At 36.1% G+C, this 23,244-nt stretch overlaps 1 protein-coding gene across 9 annotated transcripts in view; it reads left to right on the top strand.

The window, feature by feature from the left end:
* UBR5 (ubiquitin protein ligase E3 component n-recognin 5) overlaps nucleotides 1-23,244 on the top strand; it is an 82,045-nt gene that overhangs the window by 22,939 nt on the left and 35,862 nt on the right. For 5 of the 9 annotated variants that reach the window (XM_069005271.1, XM_069005267.1, XM_069005268.1 and 2 more), the window contains 10 exons: nucleotides 1,401-1,560; nucleotides 8,105-8,254; nucleotides 10,210-10,421; nucleotides 14,770-14,886; nucleotides 14,966-15,076; nucleotides 15,801-15,955; nucleotides 17,889-18,006; nucleotides 18,854-19,038; nucleotides 19,814-19,923; nucleotides 21,489-21,601. In XM_069005271.1, coding sequence (XP_068861372.1) covers nucleotides 1,401-1,560; nucleotides 8,105-8,254; nucleotides 10,210-10,421; nucleotides 14,770-14,886; nucleotides 14,966-15,076; nucleotides 15,801-15,955; nucleotides 17,889-18,006; nucleotides 18,854-19,038; nucleotides 19,814-19,923; nucleotides 21,489-21,601 — 1,431 coding nt within the window. Of the gene's footprint in view, nucleotides 1-1,400; nucleotides 1,561-5,526; nucleotides 5,620-8,104; nucleotides 8,255-10,209; nucleotides 10,422-14,769; nucleotides 14,887-14,965; nucleotides 15,077-15,800; nucleotides 15,956-17,888; nucleotides 18,007-18,853; nucleotides 19,039-19,813; nucleotides 19,924-21,488; nucleotides 21,602-23,244 lie in introns of those variants that run through there. The other 4 variants (XM_069005269.1, XM_069005266.1, XM_069005274.1 and 1 more) reach the window with 3 other exon arrangements.

Below are 23,244 nucleotides of genomic sequence, written 5' to 3'. Positions count from 1 at the left end.
CAGATTGACTTTTTCTTGTTTGATAGAAGGAGTGATCCATTTTAGATGTAAATGAAAGACATTAAACATATTTAATCTCTTTAAAATACTGATAATTTTTCTTCATGTACACCTCTACTTAATTTTTTATAGATGTGACTTTTATGAATGTTGGGTATAAATTGCTCTGCTTTTGCCTTTTAATGCATTAAAGCCTGAAGAAGCTGTTTAAGTGTGTTAAAACATTTTTCTCCATATTTGAAGAAAAGAATACATTCAAAATATGTGATTAGTTAATTCATTTTAACTATTAGCTTAGAACTACTTGCTGGTCTACATTCGAAATACAGATATTATTTGCTAGGCTAAAGATAATCTGCTTTGCTTCTTCCCTTGCTGTAATATTTTGCTTTCCTTTTTTTTTTCTTTTTTTTTTCCTTTTTTTTTCTTTTTTAAATAGCATACTTTGTTTACCTTTAAAGCAGAAGGTGTCTAAAACATTTTTGAGGTAACTTTAAAGCAGAGCAATAGGAAAGATCTTCAGAGATGGTCTATAAATTCTAGGGCGTCTCAAAAATCTGTAAACTTTTGGCATAGAAAGTTGCGACAAAAAATTTGCCTTTGTGTGTTGTTAAAACGTCCCAGGTTTTTTTTTTGCATGCCACCAGACCATTTTACTTGGTGCCTTATTTTTACTCTGTTGTGAAAATACTCAGTACTTCTTTCTTACGTTCTCTTGTTTGTGATCTTTCAAAACTCTCATCATCTCTGACATTCAGTAGAGGATAATCTGGGCAAACAAAGTGCTCTGAGTCCTAAACTTAGTGGAATAAACCAGAGTTTCTCTGGTTTTTTTTAAATTCATTGCCTCTAATGCTTGGAAGGTTTTATCTGCATTTGCACTTTGTTAATAAAAACTTAAATGTTGCAAAAACTGCTGAAGATAAACCTTTAGAAGCATAATGATGAGAAAAATACGGTCAGTGAGGTGGTTTTGTTTGAAGGGCAGTGGAAAGAGAAACCAGTGTAAAAGACAGGGATTGAGGTGTAGTTTTGACACAGCAGTTGATTGCAAACTCCATTGTTTGACATACTAAATTTTATAGAAACGTACAGAACATTCTCAAAACCAGACTCTGCTTATTATTTAAGTACAGCATTAAACATTCCAAGAAGTAGATTCTAAGGTTCCGTTAGAAAATTTAGCACCAAAGTTGGAATTCAGTGGCCTGACTGGAACTGAGAGAAGGCTGGATATCTAGTGCAGGATACTGTGAAAAAACTGATAAGAGGCCCTGTGTCTCTATGTCCTATTATCAACTTGATTCTTACTAGACTTCTTTTAGAATTAAGCCTTTTCTTATGAATGGTGATTGGTGAGCTGAGAATGACCAGTGACTAATTCTACTCTGCTCTTACAGGCACAAGTTGTTTTACAAGGGAAGTCCAGAAGTATTATTATTCGAGAACTCCAACGAACAAATCTTGATGTAAACCTTGCTGTCAATAATTTGTTGAGTCGTGATGATGAAGATGGAGATGATGGGGATGACACAGCAAGTGAATCATATCTTCCTGGAGGTTTGTATCCTGCAACTTTTGATTAAAAAAATGGCATTGCATTCTTATTTTTCTGTATTTAAGTACTGACAGCAAGTTCCGTGCTGTGCCAGGTGTGCAGCGAAGACAATTCTTGCTTATAGCAGCAAAGTCTAAAGATGTACAAAACAAAAGATGGACTGGGATGTCTTGAGGGATTAGGATGGCCACTGAAGAATAACTGTTGATACTGTTTGTGGGGGCATGAAAGTTATATTTTCTCTTAGGATCCCAGGCTTTGTAACACTAGCATTACTTATGTCTATTTTGCTGCTCAACGAGATGCTGAGACTGCTGTGTGGCTTGCTCATAAAAGCTAAATCTAAAACTTTCTAGTGACTTGCATGTTTTTTACTACTAACAAATATTCTTAATATTTATACAAGTTTTTAGAGCAAAAATTATGTTTTTATAAAATCAAAAAGCCTTAGTAGAGGGCAAAACAGTTTACAGTGGTTATAGTTAGATTGAGAATTTATTCTTCATCTCAAATTCCCCTTATAAATGCTGTAGTGTTCTGGCTAGACCGGCAAAATCCTGTAATTGAAGTGCAGCTATTTTTGAAATATTGTCTGTCCCGTACAATTGCTTTTTATAAAAGACTTTGAGTCTTCTTTTGCATTGGCTAAATAATTTAGGCAATCTTTTCTAGCTGAATAAACAGATTTGAAAACATAGCAGCCAAATCCAGTGTTGTGTTAGGTGCACTGCATGAAAAGAACACATCTAAACTCTGACTACATTATAGCTTTTTTTCTGTGTGTCAAAATGATGTTTTGATATTTTTCTAATAAATGGTTTTTTTGGGTTTTTTTTCTGCTCATCTGGTTCACCAGGAAGGTTCATGGGCTTCGTCCATCTTTATCTTGTCAGTCATGTGATTAGACAAAGGTTATTTTTAATTTCTGCAACAAAAACTTTGTATTTCATTTTGCTTCTTCTAGTTTTAGTTGCATCTGTCAAGCATCTTTATTTTGCTGTAGAATCAAGAATCTTCTGGTGAGAGGGGTGAAAAATCTTCAATCTCCATCTTATTTTTTAGTGATCAGCTTAATAGCATTAGATGGATGCAATGGAGGAAGTAAATTCTCCTAAGTTTCCAAATGTTCAAAGCAGTTCTTAGTCTTAAGCATACCCAAATGCATTCCTCCAGAGCTGGCTTTCAGAAGATAAATCACAGTTAGGAACTTCTACTGTAAATTACTGCTTTTAACCATACTAACCAGCGTTCTGCAGCATTAACTGTTCTCTGAGTACCTCTTGCGATCCTAAGGATCAATTAATAGGGACCATCTGACAACCTGTGACTGGTAACTTTCATTTGAAGGTGCCTCCACTACAGTCTGTGAGTCTTATCTCTTTGAGATGGGTTAAAGTAGTGTGCAGTTTTACTGTCCTCACTGGATGTCCAGAAAAAAAAAATTCTCTTGGCTTAATTTTTAAATCTTGTTCTCTGTTTGGAGTAAACTTCCTGTAAGGGATTGCAATGTCCTAAAATAGGTTTTTCCCCTATATTACCCCATTGAGAAATTGATCTATTTTTTCCCAGTTTTTATGGGAAAAGATATGGAAATGATGGCTGAAATGACACTTGATCTGTCTTAACTCCAGTCTTCAAAGATGTAATTTCTGGTTTGTAGAATGTGCTGTGCCTTCTCTGTCCTAAGTTTCATGGGCAAAAATCAGTTTGTTGCACAGAAATGAATTAGTTTGGTATCTGAGTGACCAGAGGAAGTCTAGCTGAACACTTGGCAGTGCTGCCATGACTCTACTATTGATACATTGAGTAGTAAAAATTGCCAGCCTTGCTTATGCCACATGACTGTGCAAGCTAGGTTTCAGGAAAACCAAATGGCCAGAGAAAGTTGCCTATAGCTCTTTCTAAAAGTATTTTGCTCTAGAAACTTTGCAGTCTTCTTGCTTTCACTTGTCATCTTGTCTGGATGCCCCTTTGGAACTATAACATCATAAAAGAAAACTGATAAATGGTATGTGCATTCAATTATTAGGCTTTTTTAATGTTCTGAAAGATTAAGAACTTTTTAAAAATTATGTCAAATTATGCTTTAAAGTTTTTTTATTTTGTTCATTTCAAGCACAAAAAAAGCATGTGACAAGACAGATTTTGACTCTGGACTTCTGAGGCTCTTGCATTTCAATTAAAAGCACATTAATTTTGTCTTTCTGCCTTCTGCATGTCTGATGCTTTGTGACCCTTAAATTTAGGGGTTACTTCTCTAAGCTTTCCAAGACAGACAAACTTTTTTTAAAGTACTTTGCATATGATTTAAAAAATAGTAATAAAATCATTAATAAGCTAAGATACTTTCCAAGAACTGTGAATTTAATAAATTTTTGTTTAATGGATCATAATTTCATTAATGTATCAGTTGTGATGATTCCAGTTAGTACTGTAAAGGTTATGGATCTAACTTTTTTTGAGGTGCCAAAAGACATGTTTCAGTTCTTCCTGAATTCTTTGAAATGTCTTAAGTGAAGAGCAGAACTCTACTTTTCTGTACAAATTGCCATCAACGAGTCTCTGTTAAATATTTATTTTTGGACCCCAGTGTACTTTGATTTTTGGCTTCTCTAATCTAATTCTGTTTCTTTTGTTTTATGATAGTTAGCAGAGAGGAATATGGGTTCATTTGTTTCATAACAAATACATAAGGAGAATAAGATAAAAAGATACATAGAACAAGATCATTTAGCCTAGAAAAGACTTGACAACCTCTGTGAGGCTCATATCAAGTTGTAATAGAGGGTTCTTCTAGGCTTTATGTTCTGTTAATATTCTGAATAGAGATGCTATAGATGTTAAAATGTTTTGTTGTTTGTGTAGTTCAGATGAGTGCATATTTGCTCAGTAACTTCTGCATGGTGCAGTGCGTTCTCACTAGTGGGACTTGTGAAACGTGGGTTTGACAACATCCAGGCTGCTTTGCAGAGAGGAGAGATGGGCTGGTGTCGCAGCAGGACTTACTGTGCTGGCTTCCAGTGAGGGGAGATGGGAACTGTAGCATAGTGTAGGATCAGCTCAGTGGTTTGCCTTTGGGGAAAACAATTAGATAATGGGGTTGGGTTTTTTTTCCGGTTTTGTTGTTGTGGTTTTTTTTTCTTTGTTGTTGGGTTGGTTTTTTTTTCCTCTGTTTTTGTGAACTTCAAGTTGGGTAATATTTTGAATAACTATTATCTTATCAAGAATGAATTCTGGAGTTCTGTTTTAGTCTAGTTTCCTAGGAAACCAAAACAAATGTTTCTCTCCCTTCACTGTCACAGTTTTGCCAGTTTAATCCAAACTTGAAAGAAGAGGAGGTACTGAACACGTTGAATCCTTGAATATTTCATAAAAGTGTGCAGCTGAGAAGAGGGGAGAGAACTTGCGATTGCCCCTTAAGGGAAAAGGTTTAAAGTGAGCTCTACCTGAGATAAGAATTGATCTAAGCAATGCCTTCAGTTAATGAATCCAGTGATGATGCTATTTGAATTGCTGCTTATGTGCATACTGAAAACCAGGGGGTTTTATTGATGGGTTTTTTTGGTGTGGGTATTTTTTTTTGTTTTGTTTCTTTCCTCTGAACTGGATATCCTTTTCCTTCTAATTTTCTGTGGTATTTAGTAGTGAATCATGGGTATTTTCTTATGAAAATAGGTTCATCAGAAGTATCACATCTAGATGTGAAGGGAGCAGTCTGATTCTGGTCTCACACAGCACAATGAATGATATAATCCCATGGGTTTTGTCTGAAGAGCAGGAAAACAAAGTCATAGAGAATGTTTTTTGGGGGGTTTTTTGTTTTTGTTTTTGTTTTTTTTTTCTTTTTAAACTCCGAATTCTTAAACTGGATGTAGCCTTGCAGTATCTGTGTTTTCACAGCGCTAAAAAAATTCCAGTGATGTTTGAAGGGGAGTGGATTTGGCTCCTATCCCTACTGGTTTTAGCACCTTTCTTTGCTGATATAGAAAATGGAAGAAGGGGGATCTCTTTCAGAAATACTGGAAGAAAATTAAAATCTGGTTTGAAGCTGAAATAAGAGGGTAAGAAAAGGCTTAATTTCGTTACTCATCTTAATGCGTATTTAGCCCAAACCCACATAGTTTTGGTTCTTACGTCTGATAGCTTGAATTTTTACTTTCTTTTTTTTTGGAAACACAGTTAAACTCAAGATGCCTGACATGGTGGAAGGTGTGTGTGTGTGTGTCACAAGTTAGTGTGTGTTTTCTGTCAAGAGGATTTCTCACTTAGCTTACCTTAAAAAAAAGAATCCAGTATTGTCCATTTTGAATGAGGGTGGAGAGTTCTTTTCTGTACTGGGCAATTTGGTTCCTAGAAAGAGATCAAAGTTCTTTGCAGTTTTTTTCCTGGATACTGACCAAAAGATATCAGAACTAGTTTCTAGACTATGGAGGGCTTGGAGCTTACCTAGGAAAAGATGGTTGTGGTGGTTGTGGGAGGAGGGAAGAGGGAGCAGTATGTCAGTATTGGGAAATACAACAGAATCTCATCTGTGTTCACAGCTCTGAAAGTCTGTTACTTACGAGTTGACACTGAAGGTGAGCTGTACTGCAGCTTTATCATTGTGAAAAGCCAGTAGCAGGCAGGGTAAGGGTACTCTGAGTGATCTGAATTGTTTTAGATAGAGCCTGTTTGCCAGGCATGGCAAATTCATGTGATTTTTTTTTTCTAAGATTTCCAAGCAGTTTGCCATGGATGGCTTCCTGAAGTGTGCCACGTGAACTATGGGGTCCCAAATGGTGTCCTTTTAGAAGCATGGTCTACACCTGAGCGGGTTAATGCAAAAAGTGTTCATGTAGATCTTGCCTTGAAATCGAGTGTGCTCACTGGTTACAGTGCTGTTTTTCTGTGGACAGTCAGTGGTATGTGTTACATTTCCTGTAGATGAGAGTTTAGAAATACGAGGATGAATATTCTGATGTGCAGGGATGTGAAAGTCTTAAGTGAATTAATACCAGCTCTAAGAGCAGATTTATGGCTCCTTTTCAGTTTTTTGATGCCCTCTACTTTGTGTTCCTCCCTCCATTTCATTCCAGACGCTGAGAAAAAGACCCATAATAATCAGTTCCTGCTGTTAAGAATGCTTGTTTTCTAGCCACTATTTTGTTTTATGCTTGTGAGATAAAGGCTGAGAACTGGATGTGCAGAAATTCTGTGTGCTCCTTCCATGTTTCCTGAAGAGGGTTTGTGTATAGCCTCACATGAGCTTCCTGGGTGGTTTAAGCAGATGAGGTTGTCCTGCTGCCAGAAGGCACTATCCTGCCATTCCCTTGCATGGGGGTGAGGTTTGTGTGCCTGTATGGGCTAGTGAAACCTAATTTGGGAAGCCTAATTTCTTTTTTTTTTTGTTCTAAGTCAGATTTGCTTGAAAGTTTGGGAAGGGCAAAAATTATCTCCTTTGGCAGCAAGCAGTAGGGTCTTGTCAGCTTTGCAGAATGTGGTGAGGCTTCACCTTTGGGGCTCTGGTTACTCCATTACGTCAGTCTGAAGATCCATTCCCACATTACTTCTATACCCAGTGAACTTCTCTTTCAAGCCAGGTGAATGCACTAGTTGGAGATTTAGAAATCCCCCCTTGTCCCAAGAAGGTGCCTGCCACAGGGATGAAGGAGGGAAGTACGACTGCCCTTTTGTCGCAAGATGGTGGTCAGGTTCAGTTGTACCGCCAGTCCATATTGCTGGACTTCAGTAAGTCACATGAATTCCCAGTAGCCTCTTTTGTGTGTAGATAGAAGCTATAGTTTAGTTAATGGAAGGAGATTGTTTTGCATTTTAATGATGATCATTACTTCTGGGAAACTCAAGTTTTCTAATATAGAAGGTAGGGTAGTCACAGTATTTAAGTTCAACTTTCTGGTTTGGTTGGGTCTTTTTTTTCAAACTGCATGGTATTAAAACATTATGCTTTTTCCAGGTAACTGTTGTTGTTGTTCATGTAGCTACCATTTAAAGCTTTGTACTGAGAGCTGCAAGTTACTAGCTTGTGAATTAAATGAGTACCTCATTCTCTGAAAGAAACATTCCATAGAGAAACGTACAGTCTTTGGCATCAAAGACGTGGCTGTGTGAAGGCCGCCCTTCTCCGTCAGCTCTGTCCTCCCTTCATTCTAGGTCATCTTGGGAGTTCTGCATTACGTGCATGACTGTGTGTGCACATGAGTGTATATGTCTCTATCTTAGTGCTGTGTTCTTTCAAGTGACAGTCAAAAGTTTGAATTTCTGGGATATAGAACAGTATGTTTTGGGAAAGTCTTGTTTGGGAAATGTGGTTAGGTAAGTGACAGAGCAGTTCTTGCAGGGAAACTGGTTTCGTTCACTAGTTCACCAAGCCTGATTGTAAATGTGGTTGCATAGGAGGCACATGAGTTTGCACTGGTGAATCTGAAGAGCAGAAATTCAATTAATAGATAGGATTTTTTTGTTTTGATATTTGTTTAGTTGATGGTCTCTCTAGCTGATGTTTTAAGTAGCTGATTATTCACTTAAGACCCTTGTCTCCTCTTATAGAGGATCTTATGTCTCTTCTGGATGCTGACATACATTCTGCTCACCCAAGTGTCATTATTGATGCTGATGCTATGTTTTCAGAAGATATTAGTTACTTTGGTTATCCATCCTTTCGGCGCTCATCACTTTCCAGGCTAGGCTCATCCAGAGGTAATTTTGCACCTTTTTTCTTTGTAATAACTAGTTTGCTGTGGAAAAAGCTAGTGATAGTACACACTGGTGGTTTAGATGCTGATTTAATGTGAAAGTAGACTGTGATATGTTGTCAAATACAGAGTAGACAAGTAGACTGTTGCTCATCAAAATTATTAATGAATTCTGACTATTAGCAGGTAAGTTCTGCAAGAACGTTGGTCGTCATGTGTTTTAAATCTAATTGTTGATCATTGGTGTTGCAAGGTGTTACAAAATTTTTGCATGTTAAGTTTATTTTAAGCTGTAGTGTATGTACCTACTAATACAGAGATTGCATTACAAATATTTAATTTGGCTCAAAAATTAGTAATAATCGATGACATGCAGCATTCTTAATACTTTTTTTTTTCTTCTTCTTTCTTTCTTTTGGGTTGCTCTTTGTACACTGTTCTTCACATTTCCTTAGTTGTTCCATGACAGAAGTTAACTTTATGGAATGAGGAACTTTAGATGATAAGGAGGGAGAACAAATCTAAATTTTACTTTCTGGAAGTGTTTTCATAGTTGGATAGGGAGAACTATTGGCAGGTGATAAAAAAAGCTCCTTGAGCAGTGTTAGGGCATTTTTTCTTTTAAGCATTATACACTTAAAAGATTTATAACAGACCATGCAGCAATTTCCTGTCTTTTTGAAGCTGTTGCCACAAGTGCCTAGGGTATTTCCAAACTGTTAATCCAACCTCTGGTGTGATTGTTTATTTAGTACAGCTTTGTTGCCTTTCATGAACATGTTTTATATATTAATTGCTGAACATGTAAGTTCCTGTTACAAAATTATTAGTCAGGGGTCAGTGTGATGTTTGCTAGAAAGTAAGTACAGTACTTATGTGAAATACATCTGTAAGACAGGCTGTCGTGTTTGGCTTATGTAAAAGCTCTCCCATTTGTCTAATACAGCGAAAGGCCCAAGACTTGGCATAATCCATTGACACTATGATGTAATGATGCAGTCATCTCGTATATGTAATTTCAGTTGATTTTTGTGAGCATAAGTGAGGTACTTCATAGGTTAAATGCATTTATGTGCATGTGCGAATATTCAGCATCTGACATATCTCCTTCTAAATTCCTCCTTTTTTTTCCTTTTCTAAGGTTATTCTATATAAGATGTTACCACGAATTTTATAATCCTTATTTTCCATGCATAGTTGACTCGTGGAAAGTTAGTTTGATTACCTGATTTAAAAAATTTTTCTGCATGAGCGAACTGCAGAGTACTGGCTTTAGACAGTTTATAGGCCAATTGGAGGGGAAGCATTTTGGTAAGGAACATTTTCTATGAGGATCCTTTTAAAAACCTGTCTGACTCTTGAAAAGTTTTCATTTGATCTACTCAAAGCAGATACACTTTAATTTATTAAATCCAGTCCTATTAAATCCTGGAATATTGCTTTAAACAAAAGGGGTTGGATTATCAAACATGTATGAGAGCTTTTTTTAATGCTTGCTTTCTTTAACCTTTTCAAATTACTGTTTTTCTGGGAAAGTTGTTACAAAACTCTCTAATAAAAACTCTTTTTTGGTTTGCATAAAGATATCTGACAGACTATATAGACTTAAGATTCTTTTATTATTGTAACTACATTGATAAAACTACAGAACTGTGCGTATTGTACTAGAAAACTTTAAATAGCAATGTAAAATGTATTTGGCCTCTTACGCTGTAAGTGAAATTGCTCTAGCATTTTTTCATAGTGCACAAAACTGTAAGCCTTTATTTCTAGCTTATTTTATGTTTAGTAATTCTAAAGTACATATTCTTGAAAGAGTTAATATATTGAATGTTGCATGTCAGGACTATATTTTTAATCTGTGTGAGTAGATTTAACTGCTGTTAGTTGCATCCTGAAGGGTCTTTACTAGAGAGTGGCTTACTTTTATCCCACTGGTGTGACCCAATTGCATACCAGTTCTCCTTCTTCCCTTAGAGAGAGACTCTGAGCTGTTGCGTGAACGTGAGTCCGTTTTACGTTTGCGTGAGCGAAGGTGGCTTGATGGAGCCTCATTTGATAATGAAAGAGGCTCAACAAGTAAGGAAGGGGAACCAAACCTGGACAAGAAGAATACACCTGTTCAAAGTCCTGTTTCTTTAGGAGAAGACTTGCAGTGGTGGCCAGATAAGGTATGGAATTTTTTTAATGTATTATTTGCATGCTGTGCAACAGATTGGTTTTTTTTTTCCAAATAAATACTGTGTGTTTCCTTTTTGACTATCACATCTTAGTTTTGTGAGATAATGTAATAAAGCATATTCCTTTATTATGCACGTAAGTTATACATAATTAATTATATCCTTATAGCTGCACTTCTGTTACTACTGTTTTAATTTTCTTCTCTGTGTATTTTCAAGACACTGCTGTAGACCAGAAGGCTTGGGGGTTTTTTTCTTCTTTCTTTTATTTACTTGGGTGCTCAAAGCATTTAATTGGCAGTAGGAAATTCATGAAACAATCTAAGTATGCTTCATCAAGGAAACATTTTTTGATAAGCATTATTATTCCTAGAGATACTTTCAGTTTGAGTGGGTTGGGCTTTTAAACTACAGTGGTAAAAATTGGCATTTATTTGCAGTTGTGTTTTGAGTTGATCAGTAACTTGGTTGCTCCTTCAAAATCTTTTGGCTTTGATTATCTGGTTTTCTTTGTAACCTTAATTCCATTTTCAAGGCAAGAAGTAATTACCACAGGAGATAAAAGTAGTAGAAAAACCAGCTGTATGTTGCTAATTGAATATCTGTAGTCATTGCCTTTATGGATTACCTGTATGTTTGGGGAGATGACTTTTAAAAAACCTAAATAAAATAAAATAAAACCCAAACCAACCAACCAAACCAAAAAGCTTCCTAAGAATGGAAGGATCATCTATGTTTATTAGACCAAATTTTATGGAATTGATCTGGTGTTCCCATTTCTGTCTGTCTGCAGGATCTGTGAGGTTGCTTTTTTGATCTGTCACACTTCCTTTTTCTGTGTCTCTGTTCATTTCAGACTAAATCCAGATAGCTTGAGAAGGGAGGTGAATATAGAGGCTTATTTCTGCTTACAGCAGCATGACTGTAGATGCTATTGCCTTCTTTTGGGCATTCAAACTGAGAAATTAAGAGACCTAAAAAGAATGTTTGTCTAATAGTTGCTCTCTGCCAGATCTTTCATGTTTAAACTGTTTTTTGTTTGGTTTTGGGTTTGTTGTTGGTTTTGTTTTGTTTTGTTTTTTCTCATCTAGTAGCATTGAACTTCTCTGTCAGTGAAAGTTTGCAGCTTTTGTCCTGCTAGCTTCGAATGAGAAAATCTAGCTTAGGTAGAGAGACATTTCAGGAATTTAACATCAAAGAATAAACACAGTTTAGTTTTGGGATATTGACTCATCATCTGTGTTTTGGTAATGTTACTATGGCCATTATTACTGGTGTGGGTTTTTTTTTTTAATTTTTGCTGTGATATCTAACTGTATGCCTGTGCAGTTTATATATGCTGAACTGCTTCCCACCTACCTGTTTGCATATGCACTCTTATAAACCCTAGCTTCTGGGCTTCCAGTTAAATGAAGGTATCTTACTGGAAAGGCCTTCCATTTTTATCCAAAAGTAATTAAACTTTCCATCATTTCCTTCATCTGAGCATTGATAAGAAATGGTTCTGTGTCTTTCTTACTATAGCCCTGGTATGAATTTTTTAGTATTTTCCAACAGAAATTCTTCAAGGTGAAAATCCTGAGGAAGATGGTTTAGCAGAGAGGTCAGTTCAGATGTTTCTTCCATTTTGGGAAACAGGAAGGAGGTCTTGAAATGTTAAGCTAGGGGCAAGTTAAAGCACACAATAAACCACTACTAAAGAACCAGTCATGTTTGCAAATATTTGTCCTTCATTTTTCATTATTTTGACCTTTAGCATTTGAGGCAGAACTGTAGTAGGCTGTGATGAGGGTGGTTAACTTTTGTTTGTGGAAGGTGAAGTACTGACCTGAGAGGCATGTGTGAAACATTTGGAAAGCTGATAGTGTTCCCAAATGCATCAGTTTCACCCACAATCTGAGACTGATGGTGTATAGACATACTGCACAGGTACTCGGTTTTCTCCACCAAATAAATGTCATCAACTGCTCAGGAATCCAAGTCAATGAGTACATTCTTCTGCTATTTCAAATCTTGTTGCACTAGTAGTGCTATCAGTCCACACTTGCTCTGTGTCAGCCTTGTGCCATGTGTATCAGAGCCACGCTGTAGTAATGGCAAGTATGACTGGTTTTTCCCTGCTTGACTGTAATGAGGTGCAAACCAAGCCTTTAGTTTTTTCAAATAGGTATATTCTGCTTAGCTATTGAGATACTAAGAATTTGTCAGTGGTCTGCATCATCTTCAAGTGTGTTAATTTCTCTGGTCTGAAATCAAAATTTGTAGTTGAACAGGAGTCTCAGGTTTACAGGAGCAGAGCTGTTGTGTTGTTCCTGCATCTTTGGGCAGTTGGTTGAATGGCCCTGTGGAGGTGAATGTAGCATTGATCCTGGAGCACATAGGTCACAACTGCTAATATTTTGATGGAAGGGAGAGATAAGTTTTGATTGGCAGGTCTCTCTAATACTCAGCTTCTGGTACAAAGCTGCTTGTTTATAAAAATATGTTGGCAAGGTGAAAAGTCATAATGAGAGTGTCTTGGAGCAAAAATTAATTGCTTTCCATACTTAACTCTGAGGCATTAGGCCAGATAACTTCTGAAGATTCATCTATGCTGATGAAGTAGAGATGTATCTCGTTATACTACAGTAGGTTCTGATGACAATTCTTTCTCAAAATGTGCAGTGTTTATGCCATGGCACGTATTAATAATCATGCTGTGGATTAGTGTTTGTGTTACTTCTGTACTGTGTTGGTAGATGCCCTCCAGAACAAAATCGTTCTCTAATGATTTAACTAATTCTAGAGCCTTTTATCAGGGAATAAAAGTGAATTGCTTGTGATTGCTTCTGTCCTTCTGCTGCTTTTCTCTTTTTCCCAAAATATTGGTGAGCATTTGAGCATTTGGTAAGAGTTGTACTGAATTAATCCAGTGTTACTCAAGGACACACTCACACCTTTTGGAATGCGCACTTCTGGGCATGAAAACAGTAAAAAAATAGTGTAAATCCAGACTTACGAAACTAAAAATGTTTCCACTTTTAAACTTCTGTGGCAAAACGTCTCCTAATTTAGGGGACAGATAGATGGTGGGATGGTACAGGATGGTGGGAGTTTTTTATTGGCTGACTGAATTCAGTTTCCCCTCAGATGGCTGAAATACATAAACATGGTGTATCTGAGAGTCAGTTAAAGATACTGATCTGGGAGATAACCACTACAGAGAAGACTAGATATCATGTACCTCTCTTTCAGATCTGTAGCTGTAGAAGACAGCATTTGATTTTACACTAGTTTAAGTTGGGTTTTTTTTTTTTATTTTTGTAAAGCTGTAAGTGGAAGAAAAATTTGACTTACTACAAGTAAGGAACTTCAGAAAGAACATGTTTGTCCTATAGCTGCACTTGCTGAGGAGCAGTGAAATGTTACAAATGTTTCTCAGTAAACAGAATTTAATGCTTTGTGAAATCACTTAAATTCTCTGTAGTTTGAGATCCATTTCAGTGCAAGGAGGAGCAGGAATTGGCAAAAGTGAGGTTGTGCATAGTTGCAGCAACATTGAACCCAATCTAAGAGGGAGGAAAACAGACCTGTGAGGTCCGTGTAGGTACAGGATGAAGCAAATGAACAAAATGATGCTATGTAAGTAGAAGGATACCAGATGAGTTTTAATACAAAGTTAAAAAGGAGAAAAGGGCGAGAGGAAAAACAAATAATTAGTAACTTTTCCAGCATATCGGGTTATAATGATGCATTATTGAGACATGTAGTATACTGTTTGTTTTTTTTTTTTTTTTTTAACTTGACATTGTTTGCAGTTACTTGCTTTCAGAAGTGAAAGATAAGAATTAACTGATGAACCAGTAAATGTGATTAATTGATTTCTTGGGTAGCTTGCAAGATATCTTCCTGGCTATACTTAGCAGTGGAATAATGGAATTATGTTGCTTTTTTGTTAATTTCAAACAGCCAGAATTTCAAGCAGTAACTTATTTTTTCAGTGTTGCAAGTCAAGAGATCTTCTCATCTTTAATTTCACGAGCAGTGTTGTGTTCTTAAAACACTGTGTAAGCTCTTAATATAAACTGTCCAAGTTAATTGCCATGTATGTGCTATTACTGAAGTTCAGGGAAATAATATCTATTTCTTTCTTCCTTCACTTCATCAGAAACAATGATGCTTTTTGTGTGGGGACATGCTGAGTTTGAGACAATCTGGATATATCTTTATTTTCAGGATCAACGTTCATGGGTGCTCTGGAAAAAAAAACAATTCCAAGTTCATTTTTTTTTCATGTATGTGTTTTTATAGATGCATTTATAATATTGTTGTCTTAGACTTCATATTTCTGTGTTTGTAGGATGGAACAAAGTTCATTTCTATTGGAGCTCTATATTCTGAGCTCGTGGCTGTTAGCAGTAAAGGAGAACTCTATCAATGGAAGTGGAGTGAATCAGAGCCTTACAGAAATGCACAGGTACTGTATAGCTTTAAATGTTTCCCTTCAGAATTATTTATATGCTTTGAATATCTGAAATATTTTTTTGTTTCCAAAGAATCCTTCGCTACATCATCCACGAGCCATGTTCTTGGGGTTAACCAATGAAAAGATAGTGCTGCTTTCTGCAAATAGTATTAGAGCAACTGTTGCCACGGAAAATAACAAGGTATGAAATATTTGCTGGTTGCTGAGTTTGACAAAGCTGGGTTTTTTCAATTGCTTGCAGTATATTATAGAGAAGTTGTTTCTTCGGTTTTATCTGCTCTTGAAAGTACTTAAATTCATTTGCTCATTCATTTATTTTCTTCTCCATATGGTGTTTTGTAGAAATGCAAAAAGTTTTTAAAAAAGGAACCTGTCAGATTTACAGCTGAAACAGTGAAAAGAAACTTGGTTTACCTGATTATCTGAAACACTTGACTTTTTGCTGTTACAGTAGAAACTGACACTGGTTTGAGAATAGAGAAGCTTGTTAATGTTCTTTATAGATTTAATAGAAAAATTAAGGACATTGAAGCTTTCAGTGATGTAAAGCAAGTTATCTAAATATGCTTTTCAGCCCAGTTAGGGTAAACTTGAAACTGATTTGGTAAAGACACCAACATGTCCATATACTTTTTGACAGGTTTCTCTTTTTTTTTTTCCCAACCTTTTTTGTTAATGTTGAGAACTGGAAATAGAAGGGAAAGCAGTTCTGAAAAGCTCTCTTTTGGGGAAAGAAAAGATGGTAGGGGATAAATTTCCAAAGGGTATAATTGTTTTTTTGTTTTATGATGTGGTTTTTCCCCCCCCCTTTCAAAACCAGTAAATATTATGTTAAAGATGCAACTGATGTGCAACTTCTTTCTTTTCCTCTACCTTCTCTGTTCCTTTCTTTCCTTCTCCCTTAGGTTGCTACATGGGTAGATGAAACTTTAAGCTCTGTAGCCTCTAAATTAGAGCACACTGCACAGACATACTCGGAGCTTCAGGGAGAACGGATTGTATCTTTACATTGTTGTGCTCTTTACACATGTGCTCAACTAGAGAACAACTTGTATTGGTGGTAAGTAATACTGTGTTTGTGTACAACAGTGTAGATGCCCTGGATTTCTTCATGTCTCTGGCTCTGAGAAGCATTGCAAAACTACTGAACCACCATTGTTCTGAGTTCGGGAAATCTGCACTTGAGCTTAGGTTCCCTTTTTAAAATACATTTATTCTCTTTTTTTAATGCCTAAATCTTTTGGATCCAGTTATAACATCTTTAACAGAATAAGGTCGTTGTTTTAGGAGATGTGTTTAAATGCTTTAGCATTCAGATGTATCAGTACTACAGAGGATCAGAGAATAATAATAATCTTCTCTATGCCTTTCGGGCCTTTTTCAGATTATAAATATGGAGCAAACTTACCCACGTATGAGGTCAATGTTCCTCTCTCTGGCTCTGTTGGAAGATTTGGTCTATTAATTTGTAGTCTCTATTTTAAAGAAGAGGGAAATAACATCAAATGCTCCCTCTGGAGTTGTTAAAACATAAAATATGAAATGCTAGTTAAAATATTTTAACTAACAACTTGATGATTAAGAAGGCTATGCCAAAAAAAACCAAACAAAACGAAGCAAAAAACAAACCCTCAAAAATAATGCTTCCAAAAGGGCTCTGAAGTGAGTTTCTAACTTAAGTGAATTCATTGAGTAATACTAATGCATTGTCAGCATGCATTATTTTTCGGTGTGTCAGGAGTCATTGCATTATGTATCATGCCTAAAGTTCAAGTGGCTTTGAGGCATGGGTGAATTAAATACTTAATGATGAGCTGGAAATCAGAGCATTGAAAATTAATTCTATGAAACGGCTTTCTCATTAAATTCTGTTAACTCTGGAAAATATTTAAGTAGACTTGTAGCTAGACTTGTAAACTTAAACACAGACATATTTTATTCTAATTTCTAGTCCCAGATCCCAAAATTACACCTCTCTGGTTCTTGGCCCTTTCATTGTGTCATGGCCGACATGCCACACTTTAATTACTCTTTGTATAGAAACTACTAAGCCATAGCATCTGAGATATTGGTTATTAGAACCTTCCATTTTTACTGGAATAATCGGTGCAAAATACAAAAAGACTCATTAGCATTTATATGTAGTCTTTGGAAGCAATTTATGAACTAACATGTCTTTTTCTGGTTAAATGTGGGCTGTGGTGATTTTATGTTACCAGACTGATGCAGACAGAAGCTTCTGTTACTATTGATACCCTGAGTTCCAGTGAGCTGTAGTACGAGACAGGATTTCAATTTCCGATGTTGCATGGGATTGATGCTTTTCATGTTTCACTTAACATGAAGGAGCTTCTTTAATCCAGGCTTTTAACTGTATAAGCCACTGACTAAAACATGAAGTATCAAAATAATAAGCATGCTTAACTGTGTATGCAGGCATGATTTTCAACTAAACTGAGCAGATCCAATTACAAAAGGAGTGTTCTTTTTTCCCCCACTTGCAGTCGTAAGAGTCCCAGGCTCCTTCAGCCATGTCCCCAGAGAGAAAGTGAGGCTTTTAGAATTAGAAACAAAAAAGCTTATCTTGTTCCCCAGAGTTTGCAATCTCTGGAAGTTATCACTAGTTGTGGGAATCCTCAAGTTCAGACATGCAGCCTGCATCTTGAAAGCTGTGACTGGAGTACACCACTTGGTGACAGAGGTTTTGCAGCACTTCAGACTGGAAGGGAAGCCATTTGGCAGTGAAATAACTTGTGGGCTCTGCCTCTTCCACCTCCACCTAATAAATTGGGGCAGTTGAGATGAATTTGGAAAGTGGGGGTGCATATAGAAAAAGATGACATTTCTGCAGTTCTTTGAGATTTTGGAGAAGGTGGCACACACACTTGTATGTTTGATTGTGATTACATTAAGCAGAAGGAATAAACTGTTCAAAGTTCTGAACAAAGCTTTTCTTTCACAGCCTTTTTAAAATAACATGCATTTTTCCACAGGGGTGTAGTTCCTTTCAGCCAAAGGAAGAAAATGCTAGAAAAGGCCAGAGCAAAAAATAAAAAGCCGAAGTCTAGTGCTGGTATCTCCTCTATGCCAAACATAACTGTTGGAACCCAGGCAAGTACAGCTGTCACCAGTGGCACTTTTACCATGCTGTATGATGAGCTTACAACCTGCTCTTAAAAAAAAACCCAGCAAAATGAATTATCACAAAAAGTTACGCATGAAAGTGATATCGATAATGGAATTAAAATAGTATGTTTTAATTATATGACTGTAAATGGCTGTGTCCTGTTAGTGTTGTTACTGTTTTATAAGTATGACTATTGCTGCACACAAGAACAAACTGTACTCATGCAAAGTACTTCTGTTTAGTTTACCTACTGATTTAATTTACCTACTGATTCTGTATTTTGAGAGAAAGTAAGTATGGACATACAATTCCCCATAGAACAAGTAGCTTAGTAAATGATTAAGCATTTAAGTACCTCTGTAGTATTAATGTCTGGATTTGATTTATTTATGCACTGTGATAGGCCTTTGTTTTGAAGCCTTTACCAAAAGGGCTAATAACTGGTATGGAGGATTTTTTTTTTGTGATTAGTACTAGAACTAATAGAAGACAAAACAGCTCTTTCCCAGGGAGCACATTTCTGTTGATTCCAATACCATTCTAATTGACACTGTGATGAGTCTGTTATTGGAGTAATTCTTCCTTTTGTGGTTGAGCATCTAAATATTATATGTTAAACTGCTATTATATGTTTCACTGCTAAAACTGTTGCTTTCAGCTGTGAATTGCACAACAGCTTCCTTTTCTGTACATACTGCTGACTTTCCTCTTCACCTGATTCCATAAGTTTTCTATTTTGACTACTACATATGTCACCAAGAAAATAGTGCACATATGATTTCCCTCAGTAGAATCCATTTTTCTCATAGAAATAAATATTTCTATCTGTAGGTGTGTTTAAGAAATAATCCCCTCTATCATGCTGGAGCAGTTGCTTTTTCAATCAGTGCTGGAATTCCTAAAGTCGGTGTGTTAATGGAATCTGTTTGGAACATGAACGATAGCTGTCGATTTCAGCTTCGCTCCCCCGAGAGCTTGAAAAACATGGAGAAAGCCAGCAAAACTACTGAGGCAAAGTAAGTGTGGAGAACATGCGTGCGTGTACACACAGATCCTTTATTTGATATTCTCTTGACCTGGGGAATAATAATGGAAAAGAAAGGTCAGATTTTTATAATTTTGAAAATTCTGCCTTCTTTATAAGATACTAGGTTTCTTGTAAACTTGGCTAGCTGTGCAGAAATACTCAATGCAGGAAAGGTGTCTCAGTTGTGTGAAATCACTATGGACATGTGAAATGCAGACAGAGTATTAAATGAAGGCTTGCCTACAGTGTTCCATAAAGTTTCCAAGATTTTATATTTTAATAGCTGAAAATAGAACCAGCTCTTTTCTGGCTCTTCATGAGATTAAACAGATCTGTTTCAGCCCCTCATAGTTTGGAAAAAAAAAATTTGGGTTGACAATTGCCATTTAAATGTTTCTTAAAACAGATTTAAACAATTTCAAGTAAAGCTTGAAAATGCTTAGCAGTTCTGGAGTTTCAGGTTACTGTATAAAGCTAATAATTCTTCCTGCCCTCAAATGAAGCTCATCATGTTTATTTTCTGTAATAGTGTACCTATGCTTAGTTAATGTTAAAAAGCTAATCCCTGATTACATGGCATTGCGCTGTTCCCAACATCAAGATTTATAGCCTTGTCAGTTGGGATGGTTGGTCAGGAGTGTGGAGTTACTTCTTTAAGGTATTATTAAAGGAACAATGCTGGGATACGCTGACACTCTGTCCATTGTCACAGAAAAGATTTCACTTTTTTCTTTCTTCGCTCTAAGTACTACCTTTTATTCTAGACCTGAAAGCAAACAGGAACCAGTGAAAACTGAGATGGGTCCTCCACCATCCCCAGCTTCCACTTGTAGTGATGCATCTTCAATAGCAAGCAGTGCATCAATGCCATATAGTAAGTAATGTGTAGCTCAGGGTAACATAAAATATTTGTGTAGATAAGAAATTTCCATAAAAGGCAGTTCTACAGTGATTCTGTACTAATTTCACAATCCTTTGGTCTTTCAATCTGTACTGCAATATAGATAAAGGTTTTGTAATAGGCTTTGAATAATTGGTGTCAGTGTTAAATAAATGTATAAGCAGTGACTACTCGATGTAAGATGTATCTGTGCAAGCGTAGCAGTTCTCAGAATCAAAATTATCTTTCAGGGGGTGATCAAGAGGAAGTCTGAAGATAGAGTTATGTTTAGTTGCAATGTGATGAGCTTCTTTGCAGCCCAGAAGTTGAACTTGTTTTGGAAAACTTCTTTAAAGATTAAGCTGCTGTTGAACAGCTTGCCTTGCAGTTGAATGTTGATGTAGAAAGCAGTAGTTTATATCTAATACAGAAAATGTCTAAAATACGACATTCTTTACTAACATGCAAAAGCAGTCAGAAAAGTTTTATAGTACAAGTTGTGCTGAAAGGCTACATCCGAATTTGTGTAACTGGACTCCTTAAGCATTTTTTTCTCTCCATTTAAACACATAAATTTATAAAATGTTAATTACAATGCTTTGTAATTTGAAGAAATCTTTTCTCTCTAGCTTTTTCTTCTAATTGTTCACAAACTGCATTAACCTAATGACTCAAATGGCCTCATGCAGTGACTGAGAATCTCATATGCTCAGATCTGCAGTACTCACTAATTTTACTATTGATTTCTTTTGCAGTTCGTTCAACTGTAATTTTTCACTGACTACAACTTTTCTTGGGCTTTTGAACTAGTGTTTGAAGTTAACTCTGCAATTAGCTTAGAAGTTCTCTGCTTCTTACTTTAAATATGTTGATAGTATTAATTACACTATATACTTGACTTGGAAGATTAAAGGTTCTTGCCAGTGTTAATTTAGCCATGTTATGTATTTAGATTTGATTCTGAATGTACTACAGTTACTGTTCAGATAAAGTCTGCAGCAAATCTAACTGCATAGCAATTGCCATTAGCTCAAATAGCTATTTTCTGCCTCATTTGCTATTCTTCTAGAATTTTACCAAGTAATCCATATGTGGTAGGCAAGCAGACTTTTTGTGAAGTTGATATAAAGCACTGTAGCAGCGGTGACTGAATGGTGTCACAGTGTCAGCTGTTTTATTTACAGCACGAGTATCTGAGCCCCGCCAAAACAGGGCTTGTTCCTTATATTTTAATTTTTTTTATTCTAATTATTGTGTTATCTAAAATTTAAAAAAATTGTATTCTAATTACTTTTCTTAAATATCTTTAAAAATTGCTTTGCGTATCATACCAGCTTTATAAGTGCTAAATCCATAGAAACGCATGAAAGTGACATGATATACTTGTTAGGTAGCTCTGACTCTTAAAGTTGTATTCTTGTTAACCTCTTGTTAATGTCTACATTTGACTGCTGATAATCTTTTTGGGGGAAAGGTTTGGTGCTTACTGAACATTGCATTTTGATGCTTTGATTAAGTATTTCAAGTCTTTCTTTTTGGTTATAACTTTTTTGTCTCAGAGCGACGACGATCTACTCCTGCCCCAAAAGAGGAGGAGAAAGTGAATGAAGAACAGTGGTCTCTTAGGGAAGTTGTGTTTGTGGAAGATGTTAAGAATGTTCCTGTTGGCAAGGTTTGTCTAAAACATAAAATACACTGTCCCACTGTCTTTTGGGAGGAGGAAAAAAAAGGTTTTTCTTTTAGATAAGCTAACTGTTTAAAAAAATCATGCTTTTGGAGATGCTTGAGAGTGTTTCTGATGAGTATGACTTGCATTTATATATTTGTCCATAACACAGTGATAATAATAGAGTAGATCTGTTGTGAGTAAAACGTGATGAATCTTAAAAAATTCTGATATTTTAAACTGAACCACAATATTAAGAAAAGCAGATGTGGTTTTATGCAAAATATTATTTTGTTGTCTTGAGCAGTAACTTCCACATGTCCAGTGAGATTGTGAAGGGTTTCATCTGTTGTGACTGACTTTTTACATATGCATAGGTAGAATATTTGGGTGAATCTCATGTTCAGGCAACCAAAGAACAAAAATATTTTGATTAGAAATTACATGCTTCATTAATATGATTATAAAGTTATTTCATTTATTACTACAGAAAATCTCTTTGTTTAATCCTTGTTATGTTTTCATTTTTTTCTCTAATAAATCTTTGCTCTGACTCAGGAGCCATATAGGGGAAAATACTCCCTTTTCTCCTTGGCATTGTTGTGTAATGTCAGGAGGGATTAGGTTCTCTAGACAGTTCTCTGGTATGCTTTTGAAAAATAAAAGTAACAAGAAAGCCAGTAAGGTTTTCCTCAAAAGGAAAAGATTTGGTTGCTTTCTACTTGATTCATAGATTTAAAAAAATGTTACCAGAAGAGGATCCATAACTGTCCAACAGAAGGCAGCTGAAGTTAGTAAGAGTTATTTTACTTGCATCCTTAATGGATTTACTTGTGTGTCAGTGTAAGATTTGCCTTGAGCAGTATTTTTGAAAGGAGGAGGTTCACATTGAATTTTGATTATCAGGTTTGGGTTCTGCATTCATTTATGCAGAATGAATATGGAGCAACTTAGTTCATTGTAACACTTCAGTTTCTGTAAATACGATTTTGAGATCTAGTTGAAGTTGCTGAAACCACTGTTTTCCTCTGATACCAGCTTTGGGAAAGTCCCTCTTGTCCTTAACTATCCTTCCTGTTTTAGATCCTAAGATTTTCAGTACAGAGACTGTTCTACTATTTCTGTATACAGTTGCAAAGGTGTCTGTGCATTGCATCAAGAACTACTATATTAAATATAAAAGAGCTTGAACTTTTATATTTTCACTGAAGTGCTAATGCTTTAAGGTTTGTCAATATATCATTTTCTCTAGTGCACTTGTTGGGCTGCTCTTAGCTAGAGAAATGGGGAGAAAACATGGAAGTGCCTGGATTTTTCTTACATACAGTATCTTGAAAATTTGAGAGATGTTTTTTATTGTTGGAGACCTTTTAGATAAAGTTGGTTACATCTAGACCTCTGTTTGTTAAGCACTTTCTGTGTAGAAACCATAGAGAAATTAGGGCTTGTTAAAGACTGATGGCTGCTTATATCTAGTTTTGATGAAGACTGAGAGCATACAGAGTTCTTATTTCTGCTCATAATTAAAACATTGTCTGTCCTTTCCCCACCCGCTTCTGCCTTAGCTTTGTTTTCCTGTTGAGAAAATTATGGTCTCAACTGGAAATTCAAAGGGCCTTGCTGTTTGGTGATAGCACAAGAAGTTCCTA

Source organism: Aphelocoma coerulescens, chromosome 2 (assembly GCF_041296385.1).
Source record: "Aphelocoma coerulescens isolate FSJ_1873_10779 chromosome 2, UR_Acoe_1.0, whole genome shotgun sequence".
NCBI classification, from domain to species: Eukaryota; Metazoa; Chordata; class Aves; order Passeriformes; family Corvidae; genus Aphelocoma; species Aphelocoma coerulescens.
This window is presented reverse-complemented; position numbering and strand designations above follow the sequence as displayed.